At 38.5% G+C, this 25,633-nt stretch overlaps 1 protein-coding gene across 2 annotated transcripts in view; it reads right to left on the bottom strand.

Moving 5' to 3' along the window:
• MAML1 (mastermind like transcriptional coactivator 1) overlaps positions 1-25,633 on the bottom strand; it is a 50,264-nt gene that overhangs the window by 4,770 nt on the left and 19,861 nt on the right. Inside the window, exons 2-4 of one of the 2 annotated variants that reach the window (XM_039340842.1) lie at positions 10,366-11,766; positions 6,601-6,849; positions 4,463-4,577 (exon numbers count right to left, since the gene is read on the bottom strand). In XM_039340842.1, the coding sequence (XP_039196776.1) occupies positions 4,463-4,577; positions 6,601-6,849; positions 10,366-11,766 (1,765 nt within the window). Of the gene's footprint in view, positions 1-4,462; positions 4,578-6,600; positions 6,850-10,365; positions 11,770-25,633 lie in introns of both variants that reach the window. The other variant, XM_039340841.1, reaches the window with a different exon arrangement.

The following is a 25,633-nucleotide window of genomic DNA, read 5'->3' as shown; positions in this document are numbered from 1 at the left end:
TAGTTACATGGGCTTTCTGTTTAAATCCGTTTCAGATAGAAGATTCATTTACATTGCATATTTACATGTGAGTCAAGTCACTATTAGCCATCCTTAAATACATATGTATGTAGGAAAGCATCTCTGCAAACTGAACCATACATGCATATTGCTCCAGTGCTTTTCATAATTGTAACAGTTGAATTCTAAAAGCTGTTTAAAAGATGTGTTCATGGTGAAAAAGCATCTGTATTAACCAGCTCTTAGTTATTAAGATAAGCAGGATTACAGCTACTGATAGAGTACATGGAAGATAGCCTATGCCACCACTATTACTCTATTAGCTGAAAACCAAAACCTATAAATTGTGAACCCACCAAAAGAGTGGGGATTGCTATGTATAAGCCACACTAGGAAGCAGGAATAATTTACTACTCATTTTCATGCATTTATATTTCATCTATAACGTAATATAAAATTGCTTCTCAACTATTTAGAAGAGTTCCAATTCTATTGAAAAAGGATTCACATGGCACAGGGGAATAGGAATTATAGAGTTATAAAGCAGTTCTGCAAATTGCTTCCAGCTTGTACAACCTATGGGTACTCTAGCTATGGAATACATACACATACACACACGCACACAAACATAATCCTGTGAGAAAGCAGGGATATATTTAATGATTAAATATGCAAAACAATATTACAGAGAGTCCTTGTTGAATAACTTGTTCAGCAATCATTCAAAGCAATGATGGTGTTCAACCTATGACTGATCCTTGAGTTGTGATCACCGCAGCATTTCTTTGGTCATACGTTTGCTATTTGGGTGCTCAGTAACCAATTGTGATATTGTAGCATTTCTGTGGTCATGCAACAAGCAAATCAATGGGGAAGTTGATAGGTTGCAAATGACAATCATTGACCAAGGGATGGTGTGACCATGTGAGATTTGCTTAATGACGGCAATTGAGATTGCCAAAACTGCCACTGTAACTATAGTGGTCATATGATGTCATGTCTTATGATTGCATCACTTAGCAACAGAATTCCCAGTTCCAATTATCATCAATAAGTGAGAACAAGCTGTATTGGACAATGTTTGCTGGGGCACTGGCAGAGGCATTTTGGTAATAATGAAGAATGAAGCAGCACTGAGATCAGGACAACTTTTTCTATTACAAATTTATGCATTTAATTATGAATCTAATACTTAGTACAGAGCTAGGAAACAGGGAGGTTAGCAGACAAAATGGGGAATATGACACAAATTTCCTGTTAGTGCATGTTTGTTTACAATTACTAAACAAGGTCACAGAGAAAGATAATATGAGGGCAATTAGGAAATAAACCTCCGTTTGGTTATCAATGACAGACACTTGCAGTTACAGAACTTTATTACACACATTAGAAAACTACAACATTACATTACTTTTTGACATAATTGCCATTCAAATTGAAGCACTTGTCATAACATCTTACAAGGTTTGAAATTCCTTAGTATTAGTTGCTTGGTGCCAAATCTGGGCTATGGGGGTGTGATCAAAAACATCCCAACGGAACTGCTTCAAAAGTTCTTGTGTGCGTCTAGTGGTGTGTGGGCAAGCATTATCGTGAACCAACACAACACTGGAAGTCAGCATGCCCTGACACCTGTTATGGATGGTTCATCTGAGTTTTCGTAACGTTTCACAGTAGACTTCTGAACTGATGGTTGAACCACGCTCCATGAACTTCACTAGCAGTACTCCTTTGGCATCTTCACATTTGGCGGGATTTTCTATGGCACCCCTTCTGGTGTGGTGTTGGTTCACAACAATGCTCACCTGCATATTGCTAGATGCACACAAGAACTTTTGAAGCAGTTCCGTTGGGATGTTTTTGATCACCCCCCCCCCCATAGCCCAGATCTGGCGCTGAGCAACTACTAAGGAATTTCAAACCTTGTAAAACGTTACGACAAGTGCCTCAGTTTAAATGGTGATTATGTTGAAAAATAATGTAATGTTGTAGTTTTCTAATGTGTATAATAAAACTTCTATATCTGCGAATGTCTGTCATTAATAACCAAATGGAAGTTTATTTCGGAATTGCCCTTGTAACAGTGAATTTTCTTCCATTCAAGAGGTAATTTCAAAATACTATTCATGTAGAAGGATCTATACCACAGGTCGGCAACCTGCGGCTCCGGAGCCGCATGCGGCTCTTTGAGCCTTCCCCTGTGGCTCCCAGCCTCCTCTGCCTTTGCAGAGAGAGACAGAGACAGAGAGAGTCAATTGCGCTTCCCTGCTTCTCTCTCTCTCTCTCTCTCTCTCTCTCTCTATGCGTAAAAGAGAGTGCACTCACATTGTTCTCCGAGGAGCTGAAAAGCTTTCTGGGCGGAGCTCCTCCCTTTGCTGCGTCTAGCTAGCCCAGCTAGGCTTCAGGAATTCTGGGAGTTGAAGTCCCATAAAAGAGACGAGGTTGCCTACCCCTGAGATTGTTGGAGAACAACTTGAAGCTTGCCAGGTGAGCAGCGAAAGAGAGTTGACCCTTTTGACATCTAAAATGAAGATAACACTGCATATACAGTGTAATTTTATTAAAGCATTCTCTCGGTGATCATTGTTTTAATAGTATGGATATTCCCAAGAGTCATATTTTTACTTTTATTTTTAAGTGTACACAAATCTTCTATAATAAAGATAAAAAAGGATATATGCAGTGTTATCTTCATTTTAGATATCAAAAGGGTTTTGCGGCTCCCGGTGTTTTGTTTTTGGTGGGAAACGGGTTCAAGTGGCTCTTTGAGTGTTTTGGGTTGCCTACCCCTGATCTATACTTATATAAAGATACTCTGCTTCGCACAGTGTGCTGTTTCACATTGAAAAATTAACTTAAGAAAAAATGAACACAGTTTTAAAATTCTTAGAAAACAAACAGGAGTGTGACAACTATAATTATTTCAAAGAGCATCAAGGAGCCTAGCTTTCAATGTGAAAGGTTTGTCTAAACCAATATCTTGTGTGCTTACAAGGAGAGAATCAGTTAATATTACAGAAATATTAATAGTGTTCCTAACAATGTAACATTCTTTATCCACATATGCTGCAATATAAAGGATTGTTACTTTTGTGGAATGCTGCTTTTAAAACCTTCAGAATTTAAAAGCATGACATTTACCATCTGTGGACTTGATTCCTACCCCCTTGATACTTGCAAGGATCTGGGGGAAGGAGGTATAACAACTTGAATCTGGCAGAGGCCCTGAAAGAACCTGAGTGGTGTGCCCCTTACTCAAACTCTCCCTGGATCTTCTGTTTTTGACAATGATCACCCAGTTTTTAACCTTTCCTTTTGTTGCTGAGTGAGTGATGGGGATGTAGAATGTCCGGGGGATGCAAATTGTCTGGACCCTCTTAAGTCAGGATTTAGATCTGGACTGATTACTGAATGGCCTTTGTCACTGTGATGGGTAATCTTTGCTGGAACCTGGGCAGGTGTAGACCATCCCACTGACCAGGAGATCCTTTTGGATTGCATGCAAAGACTGGACGGTCTGTTTTGGAGTGATTCTAATCCTTCCTGAGTTAAGAACTTCCACTTCAATTTGGTGTTTGTGGGAGAGGAGAAAATGATCTAGTGACTACTCTCCACTTCTCTATTTAAAATTTACATAATGCTAAGACAGGTCATCTGGTCCCTTGGTGTAAAGTACCAGCAATAAGATCATTATTTACTGTTACTGGGGGCCTGGGGAAATCCTGATGGGCTGTTAAGACTGGATAAAAGAAAATAAGCTTAAATTCCATCCAAAGAAGGTGAAATTATTATTTGTTCACCATGGTTCTCTGCCACCTCTAATAGTAGAACCGCCCTGGCAGAGTAAGGCCATGTTTGGGTGACCTTCTTGGGTGAGTAGTACCTGCTAAAAAAGTCATGGTCGAAAGTTCTTTTCTTCAATTTCCATTAATGTCCCCATTAAGGCCTGAACCGGAACGCAAAGCTCTTCGTACAGTGACTGCCCTTATTACCGCTTACTTATAAGAGTACAATGCACATTATTTGGGGCTGCCTTCAAATGTATCTTTTTGATTCATCCAAAACATCTCTCTCAGGAGAATGTTGACATTGTGCAGGAAGTATGTGCATGTGGGAACAATAGAGATATCTTCCCTTTGATAAAAGATTGACTAATTTGGGAACAGCTTTTTGGAAGCTACCAATAGTTAAAATCTAATTATCTTGTAGGGCTTTGGGGTGAATGTCATATTGTCAGAGCTGTTATATGATTTTATTAACTTGAACAATTAATCGGCATTTTATTGTGGATATTTTAACTGTCTATTTTGCACCTATTTCCAATCATTAGGAATCACACATTGTAATGGCACATGTATTTAATAAATAATAGTATAAGACTACATTTTGAGTACAAAAAAGCATTTTAAATATCTCATGTCCATCCCAGTCCTTCATATTTCAACCCCACATCCCCCTTTACCTGGAAACTGGCCAACTTGCTGTTGATATGTATTTTGTGTCTGATCTTGGTACTGAGGAGGTGGTCGTGTCAAATGTCTTTGGAGTTGTTGCTCCTGATGATGCCTTTGTTTCTCCTAAAATAGAAATCCAGGTTTTCAGAAGAATGTTTTTCCACACAATGCATCGGATGTAAAGTTTTATTGGTGTACCAACTAATCCAGACATGTCAAAAACAAGGCCCGGGGGCCGGATGCGGCCCGTGAAGTGGTTTCATGTGGCCCACGAAGCCACCTTGGAAACAAGTGAGGGAATGGCCCCTGCTGCCTTGGCCCTGGCCCAGGCCGGCCGGGAGCCAATGTACAATTTTGTGGTGGCCATCTATGCTGAAACGCATTCAGCCTTAGCTTCACAAGGCTGTCTGGAAACAGTGATGAACCACCCCCTGCCACGTCGGTCATGCCCCCTGGGTACATGCTGGGGAGGTGTCACCTTTCGTGAGGAATGAAATGCACCATTGCCTGGACGTGGCCAGCAAATGGCTCTCGCCTACTTCACATATCCGGCTTGATGGGCTCTGGGGGAGGGGTTTCGGCAGGCAGTGGGGCGCTCTCCTCACAGTGCTGAGAGGCTGAGCTGAGTGGCGCAAATCCCAAAAGAAGCACAACACCGCCTAGCCCTCAGTGACAAGAGCTGAGCCAGGTGGTGTGAAACTGATGTGAAGTATAATGCTGCCTAACCCCCAGCCTGCCCATTTTCAGCAGGCAGCAAGGTGCAAAGCTGGCGAGCTTCGCACTACCCGGCTCAACTTCTCGGCGCTGTGAGGAGAGCGCCCTGCTGCCTGCTGAAACAGGGCAGGCTGGGGGTTGGGTGGCATCGCGCTTTTTGGATTCACGCCGCCTAGTTCAGGGTGCTGTGAGGAGAGCGCCCGCTGCCTACAGAGACCACATGGCGTTGCGCATGGCCTGAGAGGAACGGTGAGGCTCCTCCAATGGACTATGCCTCTGTAATAATCTTATTCAGCATTCTAGCAAGTGAATTGTTCACTTCTGGTCTAAGGCAACTCAGTGTGACCAGGCACCAAGTTGTCTCAGGACAATTCAACACCGTCAATTCGCCACAGGGACAACGTGCTGTGGGCAGGCAGAAGAAAGGCTGGGTGGGCAGGCAGAACAAGTAGGTGGGCAGAGAACAGAGTGGCAGCTGGGGGCTTTCCACTGGATGGAGAGCCGGGCAGGTAGGCGAGCAGAGCAGCGGTGACTGGAGGCTTCCTATTTTCACTCCCTCCCCACACGGCTGTTGCGACTGCACCGAGCTCTGGGCCATTTGGAGTTTGGTTGCTGCAGCAGGGTGTGTGAAAATGGGGCACATCTAATGGCCCAAATGCTGCTTCTGCCAAACCATCCAAACTCTGAATGGTCAGGAGCTTGTGCAATGGCAGCAGGGGTGTGTGAAAATGGGGGGAACCCCTGGCCACCGCTCCACCCATCCGCTTGCTCGGCTCTGCCTCCGGCGGGAAGCCCCTGGCTGCTGCTGCCACTCTGTGCTCTGCCTACCTGCTTGCTTGCCCAACTGGCTCTCCCTCCAGCTGTCCACGATGAGTTGCCCCCACGGCAAATTGGCTGTGTTGAGTTGTCCTGTAACAACTTGCAGCAGTGAATTGGCAGAGGGCAGTTGGCAGTGATGAGCTGTCCCATTCTGTTCCCTTCTCCATCATTTCCCTTCCTGTCCCTTATTAGGGTTGTCCTAACTGGGCTGTTTTTGAACTATTCACTCCTAAAGTTTCTTCTAATGTTTCTTAACACCTCCTTTATCAGCAGAAAAGTGCAGTTCTTGTTATATAAGGATCCATACTCTCCCCTAAATTCTGGAAACAGGGATCATGTAGCCATTATCCTGCCCTTCTCTTTAGACCAATTTTCAAGGCAGCTCACAATAGTGAGCAACTGTCCCCATGGATGTCTGACTGCAAGTCTTCCTAATTCTTTTTGAATGAAGGGCATGTGTTTGAGAAGTGGGTGGGAATCCTACAGAATTTGCAATAAGTAGTACTAGGCTACTCTCATGTGGCAAATAATATGCAACCAGATTAATTAATATAATCAAGTACTGAATACTCCACTAGATTGGCACAATCTTTATCACAGCAATATGTTTTACCTGTTCAGCAAGAAGTTGCCTTTGTCCCATTAGAAACTGTTTGTGTTGTTCTATTAACAACTGCTTTTGTTGCTGCTTATGATCTAGTAGCATCTGGTGCTGCTTCATTACAGCTGCTTGCTGCTGACTGTTGAGATAAGCTGCATTACCATGGTTACCTGCCATGGAAACATTAGGAGGCTGTGCATTTACACCATTGCCAGGAACAGAAACGGGAATGCGAGGAACACCAGCAGAATGATTTTGATCCTATAAAAAGCAGAGACAGATATTGGCTATGCAACAAGGACACCACTTGAGAAAAGCAGTATCTCCACATTTTTAATGACCACAATAATGGAAAACTTCTTCAGTGTTTATTACTGCACAGCAATTCATGGAAAAGTATAATCCAGCATAACTCCGTTTCTAAATGAAATGCCAAGGTGTATGAAATAGCTTATACAGAAGAGCTGCCACCTAAAAGTAATCTGAAAAGGTTTCAGAGGCAGTTCAATAAAGATCAACTTCCATGTAGACTCTTTCAATAGGAAAAAAAATATTTAAACGTAAATAACTGAAACTTTTCAAATAGATTCCTACTTCTAGTTTGAATGAGAATAACAACATATCCTTCCTAAAACTGGCTATTTCAATTGTAGATTAATATGGCTAAGAGTTGAATACCCACAGGTTCCAAAAATTCAGCTCAGGCAGAAATTGTTCACAGTCAATATCAGATTCTTAATTGATGCAACTACTTTGGATAAAATTAGTTATTTTGGATTCAGAAAAATAAGGTTTCTAATTGGTTTCTGAAGCAGACCTTGATTTACTTTGGGTCTCCCCAAATTTTAATATTTCGAATGAATGTTTTATTCTACTACTAAATTAAGTGATAACAAATTGTGTGGTTTCCTTTGTTAAATTTATGACTATAGTTCATATCAAGAATGCAGTGCTCCCTTTTCTTTTAACTTGGCTGTAGGAACTCTTACTTAAGCCATGAAAAACTTTTTAAGATTTTACAAGAGGTAGAATATAAGATTCTCCTATATATAGACAATTCACTGGTTTTATAAATAAAGCAGTGATTCCCAGTCTTTATTTCATTTTTCCATTACATAACTTTGTTATCTTATAAATGTGAATAAATCAGACTAATTCCACTAGTTTGGTAATAATTTTGATAAGCTTAAATATTTGGTTTTATGATATGCCTCAATCCTTTTGCTGATCTTGGTATAAAAGTTATTTCTTGGTTAGGAAAGAAAAATTAAAGAGGTAAACAAACGGTTTAGAATTTCTTGAATATTTAGAGTAGGAGAAAATTGGGATAATTTAATTCTGATGTTTATTTACGAACTCTGTCTATTGACATTCCTTTATGTAATTTCAAGCAACTTTATATGCCATTAAAATAACTTTCTTTGAATGAGCACTTGTGAGATCCTACCATGCATTAATTACCATACATGTTGAGAAAGATGGATTTCACTTTCAAATTTAGCAATGGGCAATTTGATTTCTGTTTCTGGCTAGAACAAGGAATTCCAGAATTCAGTTCCTCCACTGGTTCAAGTGAAAGCTATAATTTGATCCCATTGAAATTGTGCAAGTATTAGGATTCTTGTTTGTTCAGGGATCAGTTACAATATACAGAAGCATACAGCACTTAGTAAGATACAGAAAACATTGAGCTACAGTTATATTATTGACCCTTTAATCCAGGGGTCCCCAACTGTGGCCCATGGATCGATACTGGGAAGCAGTATGCCAGAAACTGGTCTGTGCTAACAAGAGAAGCCCCATCCATGGGATGTAAGCAGTATGCGAAACCACGTCCCCTCTTGTCTGCGGAATCAGTCCCTGGTGCCCAAAAGGTTGGGGGTTGCTGCTTTAATCCATGAGATGATCCATTATGGGATTAAAAACAACTGCTAAATCAATGTTGGGGATGATGGGCAAGAGATGGTGAACAGAATTCTGGCTCAATGAATATCCCAACTCTGATATTAATATATAAATAACATTCAGGCAAGAATACATCAAATTTTGGCATGCTTTGAGGTCGGGATAGTTTTAAATTGCCATTCTGATTACTTTCTTCCAGAATTTGCTAGGTAGTATTGAATCAAAGGTTGCTCTTAAATCATCCAGCCTAATCCATTAAATAACCATAAATCAAATTTCACTGAGAGTAAAACTAAACTCCATTATCTTTAGATTTCCATGAGGAAGGAGGAGGAAATTAGGCATTATAATGGGGAGAAAAAACTGTGACATTAATTCCCATCAAAGCATAGCATTAAAGTCACCAGTGAATATTGATACTGAATTTGAAAATTGAGAAATTAAGTCAAGGCAACCCCACCTATTGTAAATTTAGGATGAGATACAGATACTTATCAGGAGAAATCTAGTTGTATTGATTTTTAAGGGAATATCTATAGTTGGTTACTCACAATAAGAAATCAAATACCTACATACCTATTATGCTATTGTGTAACTTTATGCAAAATATAGAAAAAGAGTAAGCCAGGGGAATTACAAGTCAGGTCACAGACTTGTCTGTAAAATCATTTGCCCACCATTGACTTGTAGTCCGATGCTTTCATATAACATTATTTTTGTAAGACAGAAAAAGGATAGTCCAAATTATTAGCCTTAACTGCATTTTGATCACATCCAACATTCCCTGATAATGGTATAAGTACAGCATCTGGAAAAATGTATCTTATTTGCCGTAATGGACTATTATATTGTCAGTCAATATTTGATGTGGTCTTTTATTGTCAGAGAATAAGAAAGAGGAATTTTGAGAAATTTGAAGTAAACTCTTTGGAGCTGTTTCATCATAGGATGTTTCAGGCTTCTTTTTCTTTCTCTATTTAACTTTTAATGCAATCAAGTATGCCTCTGTGTTTGTGTATTTCTTCTTTTGTTAATTAGATTTAATAAAATATTATGAAACAATTCTCTATTCTGTTATCTTATCATAGGGGCAATAGGAGGACAGGAAATTGAGCTTATGCGAGAAGTATACTTGCAATAAATGCATAATAGTAACAACATGTATGTTAGTGTGTCATTCAGCAGGAGATGGTAAACACAGATATGTTGGTCAACGTTTCCTTGCTTACCACAAGCATTTCATTCTTGCAGGTAGACAAGAGGTAGGTATCTAATGAAATTCCACAGTAATTGAAACAGAAATAGTTTCCCTGCCCTCAATTTCCTTTGGTCTTAAATATCCACTTCATATAACATTTAATGACCTGTGTAGGATTATGGTCGTAATTATAAAGGTTTTTCACAATTAATAAAAAGCATATAAATGGAGCTTTTTCACAATTAATAAAAACTATAATCAACTGCCAAAATTCAATTTGTTTTCTACAAAAGTAATAATCTTCATTGGAAAAAAGTTCCTGTCAGAGTCAAGCTGTCAGAAAAAAAGAATTTCCTTAAAATACATTATATCCTGGTTAACAGATTTTGAATTGAATACCAATCCTGAAAGAACCATTCAGAAACAGAAAAAAAAACCTACATATAAAGAAAACCTTTTACACATTTTTTTCCCCATGAAAATATCATTTTTTTTAAAGGACAAGATATATCATGCTGCTTTTTAAGCGAAAGGTTGATTTTAATAATTTCATTATCCTCTTAGGATCTTATAAGGCTATCTACAATATATACTATGAAATTAATTAGTCTGTTTATTCAGCTTATTCAGCCTATCTCATTTACTATACCCAACCAGCTGCTAGAAACACTTACCTGACTGTGTGGTACTAAAGGCCTATAAGCAATATTTCCAGACTTCTTCATTACAAATATGCCACTCTGCTCATCACTCATATGAGGCAGTGTAGGCTGCTGATGTTGCTGAAGGTATGCTAACATAGAAGACTTGTTTTGTCCGGGCACTGTGATTCCTTGCCCACATTCTTTGTAATGTGAAAGAGGTTTTGTATTCCCATAATCTAGCACAGAGTTTTGATTAGATACAGAATTCTGATTTATGTTGCTTGGCTGATGGCTTAACATATTTCCACCATGATAGTTACCTCCTGTCCTAGGAGAACTCTTGTTTGGCATATTGGGTATCAGGAGTTTTTGGTTACTGAAGTCTTGCTGATAAACAGAAGGGCTAGTTGGATTGTCCATAGAGTATGGGAGAGCCAATGGACTATGGGAAGGTCCAGATTGCTGCCAGCTAGAAATTTGATTGGATGGGTGGACCTGCTGTTGGTTCTGCAACAATTGATCTCTCTTTTGCTTAGCAGCTATTTGCTGTAGCTGTTTAGCAGATGACATCTCTTTGGCACTCCCTGTAGTTTGTCCAGATAACAATGAATTAGATAGAGGCCTCTGAACGTTTTGGGCCTGGCTTGCTGGTTGCATTATTGACTGGTTGGGATTTTCAGACATGGATTGATTTGAAGGCTGAAACATTGTTTGAGAATTACTAACTGCTGGAGAAGCAGCAGTAACAGGGACAGAAGATGTACCAATAAATGTTGTGCCAGCAGAGGTAGATCTGACTTGTGGAGACCCTATCTGTTCCTGTTCAAAGTTTGCCGGGGAAAATTCAGTCTTTATAATGATATCTTGTGGTAAAGAAGTTTGTGCAGCTGAATTTGAAGGATCACCCTCCTTCTTTTCCTCAAAGTCTTCAGTAAATAGGTCTTTCATATCCTCATCAGGCATTGACCTGTTTAGCTCATTCATTAGCTCCTCCCACTCTTGGTCATTAAGGTTAAGATCAGACATCAAATTGTTTTGTGATATAGAACTTCCTGGTCCCGTAATCATACAAGGAAGATCATCTGGTTCTTGTTTGAGTTCTTTATTAATAATCATAGCAAATGAGTCATCAGCATCACTGCTTCCATTCAACTGAAGGCTAGAATGTGGCAGATCCTTTTTGCTCATTCCATCTAGGCTTATGGAATGTTTTCCATTAAGCTGTACATTTTCTCCACTGGAAGGTTTGCTATCATGCTGATGTAGAGGGGATACGGGAGGTATTCCACTGGAGGAGCCACTCAACCCACCAAGACCATCATCATGACACAATTTCTTGGGCACAGGAAATATGTCCCCAAAGCCATTTGGCTGGTCGCCATTTTGAGGTGAAACAGAATTATCAAGTTTCCTTTTTACAGTTTCATGAAGCTGCTGAAAGAAAAATAAAGTTAAATTATTTTATTGCTTCAAAGTGTGAATAACCTAGTTTTTTAGGCTAGCAATCTTCACAGAAATACAATGGATTAACACTTCTTTTAAGCAGTTGTTTAACTTACATGATTAAAAATTAGGCACATTCTGCAGTAAGAGAAATGAAATATGTTTGCACTATGTAAAAATATATATTTCAAAATAAAATATTATTTTGGCAATATTGACCAACTCTTTCACTAGACTTTATCTCCAGGGCTACTACTAAATTTCCTTGTAGCCTAGGTACTCAATGAAAAATCTGAGGTCATCCAAATTATAGTAATGCTGAAATGGCTTTGAACTGATCAGATGTGGAATGGGAGATGACTGAAAACATCCTATAAAAGGGAAAAATAAATATTGATAAATACCAGTAGTTTAAAAACATATAAGCAAATATTTTGTACTTTTAAAGACTTTATGCTAAATGAGGCAACATGATTGCATATGATTCTTCCACAAAACACTTTTGTGATGAACAATTAAACAATTACACTCACAACATGGTCTTGGAGTCAATTAGTTCTAAGATTCTTATTCAGGCTTTAAGGACAGAAGAGAATGTACTATAAGCTTGGTTCACATATGACAGAACTAACATGGAGTTCTCTATTGAGAAAGCAAACTGGATGCAATACAAATTCAGCTGTAAACATCTACTTTCTGGGGATAATCCAAACTAAGGGGCAAACTTCAACAATCAAATTAATTTGTGGAAATTATGCTTTCATAATTAAAAAATAAAAAAACTTCCCTCCAAACCCCAGCTTCTAAAAGAAAATCAACATAATATTTTTAATTTTTTCTTAAAAAAATAAATAATAAAAAAATAAATAATATAAAAAAATAATTAAAGAATTCTTTAAAAACATGTTTATTTTTATTTCTTTATATTTACAGTTAGCAGCGGAGTTGCTTTTCTAGAAATAACAAATATCTTGGCACAAACAGCATCTGTCTCATAAGTCAAGGCTTAATGTACCTGATGCTTCAAAACCTCTATCTTCTTTTTAGTACAACTCTACCAGATATAAATTTTATAGATGTTCATTTGAGATGTTCCTAAATCGAGCATGGGTAATTAAAATAGATAATTGCACTGGAAATGAAATATGAAACTACTATAGTAAAAGTCATTTCAGTCCTGTTGCCAGATAACATCATATATATTTTAATCAAAGAAGCCATCTTAATATTCTTTCCTTTTACATCTAACAATCTCGATCTTTAGTTCCTTCAAATAACGTCCTAGAACAGTGGTTCTCAACCTGTGGGTCGGGACCCCATTTGGGGTCGAACGACCATTTCACGGGGGTCGCCAAATAACTCAGTCCGCCATTTTTCCCCCCCTTTTCCTTAGCTGTGCTACTACCTTTTATTCTATTGGCTTTTGAAAGCCAATAGAAGAGACTCTCTTGAATAGAGTCTAATTCTATTGGCTTTCAAAAGCCAATAGGAATTGTCCAGGCTGTCTCTGCCCTACTGATCCCGCCAAAAGCCCCAGTCTGCAAACGGTGCTGCACCAGTTGAGTAGTCCTCGACTTACAACCGGTTGGAAGGTCGTGGCATTAAAAAGGTTAAGAACCACTGTCCTAGAACAATGTTTCTCAACCTTGACAATGTTAAGGCATGTGGACTTCAACTCCCAGAATTCCACAGCCAGCTGGCTGTGGAATTCTGGGAGCTGAAGTCCACATGCCTTAAAATTGTCAAGGTGGAGAAACACTGTCCTAGAACTTGATTTCCTCCCCCCCCCCATCATAACATTTTTCAAATCCTTAAACAAGCCTCTTTTGTAAATCCAATATAGGAAAATTTAATCCAAGCTATCTCTTGGTTTATTTGTATACCCCTTTTAACTATGAAGATATTCAGCCAGTTTCTTTTGTATCTCCTGTATGTAGCATATTTTTCATGTCATTGTTGTGGCCTGTCATTTTAAAATACACTTTCAAGTAGGTTTCAATCTTGTTAGGTAAAACTTGATCTTCTTCCATGATGTCTTTTGAACACAGTTTTATCTACAGAGGCAGACACTCTTAAAATTAACTTCTAGGTGCATTGTTCAAAAATATGTCAAATGTTAAAATATATTCCTTCATTGTGTATTTATAAGTTGAATTTAAGTGTTCTTTTTTTAATTGTAATCTTTAGTTCCCTCTAGTGTCCAGTTTTTAAAATCTTATGCCATTTTTAAAAAATTCAAAAGAGAAGCATTTTCCTACAGGAAATATTCTTATAATTATTTACAAAGTCTTATTTCAAATTTATCTGGACCCAACTCTTTTGCTGTTTATTCCAAATTTATGTTTAAGTCCTTAAACTTAAAAAAAACCCACAACATTTTTCCCGGTAAGGACTGTAGGAAACTCAACCTATGCTATAAAACTCATCAAACTCATCAACTGCTATAAAACATATTGATTCAAAGCAATTTCCAAAAATGATCAGAAAAGAGGTATGTGAACCTATTGGCCTTTTGAAAGTACTGACCCCCATTTGAGCAAGATGATTGCTCCCTCATCAACCAGCGCATTAAATTTACTGCAGATTTTTGTTCTGCAGTCTCTTCATGAGGAGCAATTGTCTGCAGCACTTGTGGGCAATCTCAAGTCCTCTCCTTATCCAGGGAGGAATTATGAAGAGCCGGAGGTTTTCCAAAAGAGGTTTGTCCAGAATGGTATAAGGCCAGGGGTAGGCAACCTTGGCTTTTATGACTCGTGGACTTCAACTCCCAGAATTCCTGAGCCAGCATGACTGGCTCAGGAATTCTGGGAGTTGAAGTGCACGAGTCATAAAAGAGCCAAAGTTGCCTACCCCTGGTATAGGCCTTCTGCCTGAGGAGGAGATTGGACTAGAAATCCCTTCCAACTCTGTTGTTCTATTTTTTATATACCACTCATTTTTGTATTCAATCCACATTTCTTCCTCACCCATTCATCTTTGATCTTATCTGTTTCACCATACATACTTCTGAGATAATCTACCCCCATAGATTCAACTCACTTTTATGTTTTACTTGATGTACTCAACTCTCATTTCCATGTACCAAAGTGGGCAGAAATATACACTTTTTTTCACCAAACGTTCTTCTAAAGTTTCTGGGACCATTTCCAAGTTATCTGCATGACTGGTGTTATTACAACACGGATTGTGCTTTAAAAGAACTGGTAATAATCCGGCCAAATCATACTGAGCCTCAATCAGAATGGAAAGCTAGATCTTGAGCCTCACTGAAGATAAAAATCATAATAATAACCTCAAGTAAATACTTGTATATTATGTCAGAAAGTGAAATAACTGTCTTAACACCTATTAAACTATTCAATAAAAGATCAGGAAGAACATTATTGGACAAGGTTTATGACACATTGTTTATATAGAGCATGGGAAATAAACAGAATGAGTCTGAACTCTTAATAAATAAATATTAAGTTTATTAAAATTCTACAAGTATAATTTTAAAAATATAAGAGTGGCCTGGTTATAGGAAAGGTAATTTCCATGACCGGAATACTGCAATTCAAGCATATGATTTGCTCAAAGGGAAAGTTTAAAGGCAGAACTTGCAGTGCATGTTAAAGAACTGCATATATGCACAGTAACAAATTCAAATGAATGGAATCAGTAATATTGTAGAGCAGGGCTCCCCAACCGCTGGTCTATGGACTGGCACAGGTCCGCGGCATGCCAGCAGCCAGGCCATGCAAACAAGCAAAGTCCCATCTGCGTGACACAGGCAGCATACAAAACCACACACCCTCCAGTTCACAGAAAAACCTTTCTCCATGGAACCGGTCCTTGATACCTAAAAGGTTGGGGGCCACTGTTGTAGAGTATATTTGAATTAAAATCAATGGAAAAAAGAGTAAAACCAAAACTGTTTTACTTTACTATACAAGTAGTCCTTGGGATCCGACTATAATGGAGAATGTCCATTAAGATCACATATCACAACAGTTGTTAGGTGAAACGTATTGCCTACAACCCCCCCCCCATCCCGGCTCTCCCCAGTGGAATATAAAATGAGCCTACAGGTCCTTAAGGGGAATATGTGGTGCCTCCCAAATGCTGCAAGCTTCCCGTGCTTTGGGATGGGAGGAGAGAGGCAGGAGGGTGCTGCAGTGACCCTGTGGAGGGGTCATAATGGGAAACAGGCCTGCTGCACCTGTCATAATTTTGAAATGGGATCATAAGTAGCTTGTGGGGAGGTCGGTCATAATTTTGAAGGTTTGTTAAACAGCCTGTACTGTTATCTGCTCAAAGGAAAAAAAATAGGATATTTGAATACGAAAATGCAATTCTTCAATAAGTGATAATGCCAAAAGTCACTCAGACATCTTTTGGGAGACAAACTTGCCAAGCACAGAGCTTCTAGGAAATTCCTAACTTGTCTTTTTGACAACTTTTTCCTTCAGAAAATGAACCACACATGGATTTGCACAAAACACAAATCAGCTGCTCTTGCTATTAACCAATATGAAAGACGTAGTTGAGAAAATTAAAGCACAGGGACAAAAACTGGGAGAAATGATTATGCAATGTTAAATGTCAAGATTTTCAAGGCAGTCATTGATGTATCCCCTGAACTTCAAGAACTGGATTTAAATAGAATGGTGATGAGGATTCTTTAGCAAAAGAAGCTACTGACTAAGGAAAATCATGGAGCATATCACTTCTGCAATTCATTCTAACTAGCTTGTCACCAGTGACCATAGGAGGCACCTGTATTTTCTTTTGTGTAATGAAGATAGAATAATGGCTGTGTTGTTTTTGCTCTCCCCTCATACTGTATTCCTTGAAAGTCCAAAGTCCATGGACTCACCTCGCAGTGGCGACACCAACAGCCCTACCCAGCTAGCCCACTTCTTCTGTGTGAAGGAAATGCCTCTGCGACTGAGAATGGACCTTCAGATTGACGCCCCCCCCTGGCCTGCATTTTGCCATCAGAGGCCTTCCCAAAAGGCCTCTGCAGCCAAGAACCAAGCTATGGATTGGGGGCACCACTGAAGAAGTGGGCCGGCTAGGCAAGGCAGGTGTCAATTCATGGAGGCCTGGCTGTAACGGTAAGTGGGTGCGGGGCACATGGGGCAGTTCCACCCTCCAGTTTGATTTTTAAGCATGCACCTCGCTCCAAAACTAGGGCTTATTTTTGGGGTACATCTTACTTTTGGGGAAACATGGTATCACCTAGTTTGGTTAATGACATGTCTGCTAGAAAACAACGAAAGTCAGAGAGAACCAAAGATCCCACAATTCAACCCTGAGCTGCAAATATTCTCTTCTATTAGTACTGAATGAACAGTCACAAGATTCAGTCTGTTTCTATATTCATGAAACATCTTTATTAATATTTTATTAATATTGTGAAAGATTAGAAAGAATGCTTATCAAATTTGTAGATGGCAGAAAATAATCTAATAGTAGTAATAATACAACATTTCAAAATAATTTTGACAGTTAAATAGTGAAGCTCAGAGACTTCTGGTTTGACGTCATAGCGACATGGACACAGGAACGCAGGGATCTGCTTTCCATGCCCAATTTTGCCCTGCAGGGAGCCCTAAAAGGGCCTAAAATCGCACTGGAAAGGCGATGAAGAAGGAGCAGTGCCTCGTCGATCACAGAGAGACTGTGGTCGATCCGTTTGATCCGAGGAAAGCACTCCAAACCAGCAGAGGAAAAACTGGCTGCACTCCTGTGGCCAGCCTCCAGCTACTGATAACTGAAGAAAGAAGCACTAATTAATAGATCATAAATAGCGTGTATGGAACTGGGTGAGAATATTGATCCTTTCTTTACTATTTTACAACTGGATTTCCTGGAAACGCTCGCAAGAAGCTAAAAACCTCCGATCGCGAGAAGGAAGGGGATTGCAGCCCCACCCTTCCAGAGGAACAGAAGCGGCGTTTAAATTTTTTTTATGGGGGATAGAAACATTTAACACTGAAGTGGAAGTAATATAAAGCTATAGTTTTGACAAATTTGAGAAATGATAAAATTGTTAACATTTTCTCTTTGAAAAAATACTGGGGTGAAATATCAACCTTCTATTTTAAGAGTCGGAAAATGGATATTGAATGACATCTAGTGATGGACTAGAACATAACACCAAAACTGCAATGACTGACACAGACCTGGCAAGAAGCCTAGAAAAAGATAACAACCTACTTTCTTTATTGTTTGGTGACTTTTAACTCAACAGAGAACAACTGGCAACAGAGAAATATATTTTGGCATACTTACTACAGGGTAAGAACTTAATTGTTTTGAAATCTGTTGACCTTGGATTATAAACATATACTTAGCTCTGACTTTTAATCTTAAGAACTATTTGGAGAGAAAGAAAAAATTGACTCCTGGCCACGTTTGTCTGGGGGAGATTTTTGGATTGCTCTTAGGATGGTTGAACATTTTGGATTGTAAATTCGGCTGACTGACAATTCTGGATCACCTGAGTAGAAGGACTACTACAAATATTGCTTTCAGTAGTGGACTTATATCCTGGAACTTACTGGATTATAAGGGCTGTATATAAAGATCAGAAACAGATGAGACTTTGTTTTATGGATATTAAGATTGGTGGTATAAGACAAGATTAGTATGCGGGGATCACAACAGTTCTGATAGAATATCTGGAGGGGGGAAATAAAATGGATCCTTTATATCTAGCCAAAAATGGTAGGAAAACATATTTAATACTCCATCTGAAGCCCCCAACCAGGTTTACCAGGGATTTGTAGGAGTGACGCCTCAAGAAGAAGTAAACATTTTTCAGAAGGAAATACATTCTATATTACAATTAATTTAGGAGACAATTATTTCACATAAAGAAGATGAAATAAGAAATCATGATAAGATTAAAACAACTTTGATAATATAAATGAGTAAATCTCTAATTTAAACTCACAACTACAAAATTCTCAGAAAATGATTATAAAGAATGAACAAAAAAGACAGAAAACAAGATGAACCAGAGGAAATTGATCTTAAGACACAAGATATAAAAGAAGGGAAACATAATTTGGCACAGAAAAATAAAAACTTGCAAGACTTAGCTACAACAATGGAAATGGAAAAGGCACCTTATTCTTTAGGTTTTCAAAATATACTGGAGTTAAGGAAGACGATTTTAAAAAACAGATTATAAAGCTGTTAGGGGAAATGTCAGAAATTGGGAGACAAAAAAAGAAAAGAGAAATTGAGGGAGAAGGAAAGTGGGAGTTGTTTAATGAATACAATTAAATAGAATTCCCCCTCAAAAATATCCTACTTAAATTGTTTTTTTCCATCCCAAGCAGTATTTACAAAAACAAAGGAAGAATTTGTTGGCGATTTAATTACTTTGGCCTGGAAAGCTAATTGGCAAAGAAAGAAAGCTAGAGTTAGATTCAAAAAACAGAAGATCTGACATACCAGATGGGTTATTATATGAGCCAATATTTGCTAGAATATGGACAAAAGAATAGATAACACATAGATATATATATATTTAAAACAAAAAAGATATGATTTATAATTAGAATAGCGCTCTCTCTTTTGATATGGGAATTATAAAAACACTAGAATGGCTTGTATAAATGAAACCTTTGGCTACATAAATGTAACTAACTTTGACAAAATCATAACTGGCAAAGATATTTTGAATACTGATGGGAAATTAAACTTAAATTGATTTAATACGGAGACTTTATTTGCAAATACAATTTAAATATAAAGTGGTTAGAAAAGAGGTTATAAATTTATACTATTGTTATTTGTATAACCCTAGATAAATATGAAGAGGATGCATATATCTAATTTTGTATGTATTAATAGTAGTAAGAATTGTATTTGTTTAATGTTGAGAGAATGAAAACATCAGGGGAAGAAGAGTGGATAAAAAAAACAACACTGGATTGTGTAGCACTGAATAGATTTATACCGAAGTTAAGATGCAACATTGAGTAATAAATGTACCCAGACACATTTGTTTACTAAGCATTTATGATTTGTAATAATAGAAAATCAATAAAACACTTATAAATAAATAGTGAAGATCAGAAGGCAATGATTAGTTGGAGGTTGCAAAATAGTGTCTTTATACCACCTCAAATTTATTTTTGAGGGTGGGAGTTAATGCAAAAATATATTGACACAAAATAGCATCTTTCTAGAAGCATACATGAAGCCTAAAAAGAAAATAAAACTTGCTTTTCATTCACTTGCCTGGAGAGAATTCTTGGAATTTTTATGCAAGCTCCTGACCATCTGTCCTAACCACTCTGCAATGAATTAAAACTGAAGTGAAATGAGAGGGTTTGTGATTCTTTACATGGCATACCTTGAAAGGCTCACAGTTTCGCTGCTCTCTAATCAAAGAGGCACTGAACTTTTTGATCATGCAGATAGCAGCAAATCCTTGGGGAGGCCCACTGTAAATAGATATACAAATAGCAAATCTGCACAATGCTATGCAAAACTAAGAGAACAATTGGACAAGATTGTCTCATTCAAGAGAAATTCAACAGACTGCAGTCCAACTAATATCCCTTCAATTTCATGGAAGTTTGCTAGAGAGGTTTGAAGGAGCCCAGGATTAATTTCTAAGCTTTCACTCCTCCACGTGAATTGTTTATGGTGAGTCAGCCAGCAAGATTTCCTACAAATCATTCCAGATAACTTTCCTCCATCGAGGACAATGACCCATTAATGATAATTACCAAAATGTCTTGCAAATTTTGAAATGCATTCGACAAGCAGGCAAAAAAAATGATAATTTGCAAACTGAAACAAGATTACAGCAGAATATATATTGCTGTTTCAACTGTATGCCAGAGAATGTGAAATAATGAGAGTGGAGGTTAGTTTTCCCGAGCTTGTGGCTTGGTTTCCGAATGTTTTGTTACCAGGCTAGGTAACATCTTCAGCGGAATTTAGGGAATGTCAGTGTTCTTCTGCTAATAAAGGCTTCATGGGGACAGTAGGTCTTTTTTTTTAATTGAAAAGTTTTATAAAAATTACAGTATACACCCCAAAGCCCACCCACCCTAACCCCCCCTCCCTCCCCCACTTCCCAGAGCTGAGTACAGGGTTACAAATATAATAATCAAACTCTAACATTAACCAACTATATAAATAACCAAGTCCATAATGCGCTTTAACTCCCCTTTAACATAGGTATAAACAAATTAAAAATAAACATAATAATATAAACAAGTCAATATTATTAAACAATATAATATCCAAATTGTTAAACACTAATACTAAAAATAATAATAAAACTAATAAAAATTCTACTATAATAAACTATTAATAATAATAAAACTCTAAAATTTACTCATAAACTAAATGGAACTTTTTAGTCCCATATTTATTCTGAATATAATCTATCCATCGTCTCCAGACCGAAATGTATCTTTCTTGTGAATGATCCTTCAAGTAAGCAGAAATTTTCGCCATTTCTGCTAAATTTGACACTTTGAGCGTCCATTCTTCTATAGTAGGCAAACAATCCTTCTTCCAATATTGCCCTACCAATAACCTTGCAACTGTTATCAAATTCAACATCAAGTTAATTTCTTTAGCATCACAATCTACAATAACACCCAATAAAAATAATTGTGGAGTAAACTTTATCTTTCTCCTAAAAATCTTTTGAATGTTCCACCAAATCTTAATCCAAAAAGCTTTTATATTTCTACAAGTCCACCAGATATGAAAATAAGTAGCATCCAAGCTACCACATCTCCAACATTTGGGCTGTAAATTAGGATACATACAAGACAACTTTTTAGGATCCAGATGCCATCTATAAAACATTTTGTAAAAATTTTCTCTTAAATTTTGGGCCTGGGTAAATTTTACATTTCTAACCCAAATTACCTCCCATATATCCAATGGAATTGGTTCTTGAATATTTTGGGCCCATTTTACAATCTTTAACTAAATCCATTTCCAAATCCAATTCTATTATAAATTCTCTTTATATGCGCTCGATTTTGATCTTTAATCTGTTTTACCAAATTCTCATCCATTAAGGTAATACCAACCTTTTGATCTAACTTCCACCTAACCAACAGTTGATTATACTGAAACCAAGACTGTACAATATTTTCTTGCTTTAACTCAACTAACGGTTTTAATTGCCAATCATTCCCTACCAATCTAAGTAGGTCTTATGCTGGGAGAGTCACATCAGGTGAGAGGGTCTAGTGAGGGGGTCAGGTGTGGGTCACATCAGGTGGAGATCTTGTGATGGGGTCAGGTGTGGGTCATGCAAAAGTGCCAAGATAGTGGTTGAGGATTTGGTGTAGCTTTCCACTAAATTTGTACCTTATGTCTGCTCATCTAAAAAGCTGAATCTGAACTCCCCCGATGCTTGAGTTCTGAAACTGTTCCTCTCCCATCCCATACTGATAGTTGGGGGAGAAGATTATGATGCAGAATGTATTCTGGATTCTACATTCAAGGAGTCATTTAGAATATCTAATTCAAGACTACCTGAATCTGAGAGGTTGTGAGAGTTCACAACAGATGTTCATGCCCCACACTGCCACATCAGTTCCATATAAAATTCCTGCACAAACTTTGTTCCTGTGATCTGCCCCCATTATCAATAGACAGCGAATCCCAGAATAAAGATAACTGTGTGCTCTTCAACATAATAGACTTTCTGGTACAGGTTACTGTGCAACAGGAAGGGAGGGCTTTCCAGATTCATTTGACTGTGCTGGCAAGACCTGTCTGATGACCTTGAAGAGTTGCCAAGTGAGAGCCTGGGGAGTGACTCATGGTTGGTTTACATAGTAACTTGTAGGTATCTTCTTCACGTATGGGAGATGAGACAGATTCTGATGGGTGAATTGATGTAAAACAGTACGGAGATAATAATCTTGAAGAAAGAATATAAGAACGTTAAGTAAATGTCAACTTAGTCCTAATAAGGAAGAGGGGATGAAAAAGAAACCCAAGCTAACCCAGCCTTGATTCTATTCAATATAAGAGGGGGCAGAAGAAACCTTGACCATTTTTCAAGATTCTCTTAAACTCTACAAAATAATATTCCTGTTGTTGTTAGTTGCGAAGTTGTATCCAACCCATCGCGACCCCATGGACAACGTTCCTCCACGCCTTCCTGTCCTCTACCATCTTCTGGAATACATTTAAGCTCATGGCTACTGCTTCAGTGACGTCATCCAGCCACCTCATTCTCTGTCGTCCCTTTCTTCTATTGTCCTCAATCTGTAGTCATCCCAATTTCTGATCTGGCCTACTTCGAAGGCTGACAGCACTGCTTGACTGAGAGATTTGTCTTCTCTGTAAAAACTATTACTAAAAATAATATAATTTGCCCATACCTATTCCAAAACACATGTAAGCTCCACCTCCTATTCATTAAAATGTTTTTTGAATTTAGGAGTTTTTGTTTAATTGAAATGAAAAAAATATTTTATGAGTATAAAGTCCTGTCATTACTACACACACACACACACACACACACAAATGTAATTACTAAATATGTTATATTTATTTCTTGCCTAACCCATTTTTTAAAAAATGAAGAAAATCACATTAATTAATTTACCATGTTAGGGTACTGCAAAGTATGTAAAGGCTGGTAAAGGGCCATTAATTACATGGCAACATGGCAATAAAGATTTTGCGTGGTGAACATTTTAGGTATATCTTATAGATTTCGACTGCTAATCACAAAAATCACTCATAATTTAGCCTATCACGTACTGTTTTATAGAAATCTTCCGTTTTTACACAATGGCAATGTGTACCCTACAGTATTTGTTGGCTATGCTGTACACATGAAACATACGAAGCATGAAGTGTCATTGAAGCATATCTAGTATACCAAGAAGTGGAATATCTGTAAAGATCTAAAAGCAGTGGCTCTTCTGCCCGGAATGCAGCTTGGATATACCAAGTACTGTTGTTACATATGCAAACAGAACAGCCAGGCAAGAGTCACATAACATTAAAAAGAAATTGTAAATCTGAAAAAAATTGGTTCCAGAACAGAAAAATGTGGCACATGAACCACTTGTTGACCCAACAAAGATATTTTTTGCCTCTGCTTCACATAAAATTTGGACTGATGACAAATTTTTGGGAAAGCGATGAACCAGGAAAGTGAAGGTTTTTATTATTTGAGACAGATGTTGCCAAGAATAATTGATGCCAAGGTTAAAGAACGCATATTTTTTAATCCACAGATCAGATACATTGTCAATGACAAGCAGTTCGAAGATCTGTTATTGGGGCCATGGAAAATCACCTGGAAACCATTCAAGGTTATTGTTGAGAATTTTCTTGGCAACTACAGAGCATCAAACTACATTCAGTTGGTTGACAAACTTCTTATAGCCTACAACAGGGCTTTTCAACCTTTTCAACTGATTGTACCACTTTTAGAATATGACAACATTTGAGTACCACCAGTCACCCAGCAAGGTGTCAAAAGCTTGATGACAAAAAAAAAAAGGAAAAAAGTGATAAAGTACAGGTAGTCCTCAACTTACAACAGTTTGCTTGGTGACTGTTCAAAGTTACAACAGCACTGGGAAAAGTGACTTATGACCATTTTTCACACTTATGACCATTGCAGCATCCCCAGGGTCATGTGATTTACATTTGGATGCTTGGCAACCGATTCTTATTTATGATGGTCATATTGTTCCAGGGTCATGTGATCACCTTTTGCAACCTTGTGACAAGAAAAGTTAGTGGGGAAACCAGATTCAGTGAACAACCATGTTACTAATTTAATCTCTCTCCTTCTTTCTTTCTCTCTCTCCCTCTCTTTCTTTCTCTCTCCCTTTCGCCATCACTGGAGATGGATAATCCACCAATGGGTTTAGACTGTGTTCCTGCTCAATCAGATCAAGTCAGCCAAAGTTGCCACGCCCGTCCTGGATCATAGAGATCTCATTCTTGACTTGATCCCGCCCAGGACAGTTTCCCCTTGGAAATCCTCAAGTCCCTGAGTTCTCGAAGCTGCGGCTGCAGTCCCAGTGCCTAATTCCGCTGATGCCCAATTTCGCCAGTTGTCTCCCTTTTCCTTTAGCAGCTGGGGCCTTACTATTGTGCCTTCACGGGGTATCAGGAGACCGCCGGAGACGCGCGCATGCCTAAAAAGACCCAGTGCCGATCAGCTGTTAGGCGGCGGATTGGAGGGCTGTTTTTACCTTAAATTGCAAGTTTCCAGGCGCGGCCCTCTCCTCGGACAAGGGATCGCTCGTTCTGTGCCGGCATTTTCTTCAGAAGCCTCCCGGACCGCAGCAGGTCTAGGGCCTTCCCCCCACGCGGTCACCATTTTGGGCCGCGTGGTCTCCATCCTTACCGGCTCATTCCAATTTCTCAAGAGGAATACCGGAGGAAGGGGCTCCTTCCTCCTCCTTACTGACTACTCTTCCCTGTTAGGAAAAGGGATGTACGTTGGGAGTGATCCAACAAGCGATCTGGGACTTTAAAAAAAAAAATTCAAGACCCCACCGGCTTCAGGAGGCCACCATTGTTGGAGACGGCCTCCTTTTGGGAACGAAACAGGCCCATTTTACTTTGAGGCCTAATATCTTAAGGGGCAACAGAGCCTCCAAGTCTCTTATGATTCGGTCTATGACCTGGTCACAGGTGTAGTCTCTGATTATTGTTGTTGTTGTTACTACTACTACTACTATTACATTACACACATTATTGGGTGGTCCCTTTCTGGTTTGGTGTCTCTTGGCCACACCGTGTTCATATATGGCCTAACCCAGCGTGATTCTTGGCCTACTAAATTGCCAACTGTAACTGGGTTCCAGGCGTCTCCTACCTTCTCCTGTTCTTA

The sequence above is a fragment of the Crotalus tigris genome, unplaced genomic scaffold, assembly GCF_016545835.1.
Source record: "Crotalus tigris isolate CLP2741 ecotype Arizona unplaced genomic scaffold, ASM1654583v1 scf7180000017754.2947050, whole genome shotgun sequence".
Classification (NCBI taxonomy): Eukaryota; Metazoa; Chordata; class Lepidosauria; order Squamata; family Viperidae; genus Crotalus; species Crotalus tigris.
This window is presented reverse-complemented; position numbering and strand designations above follow the sequence as displayed.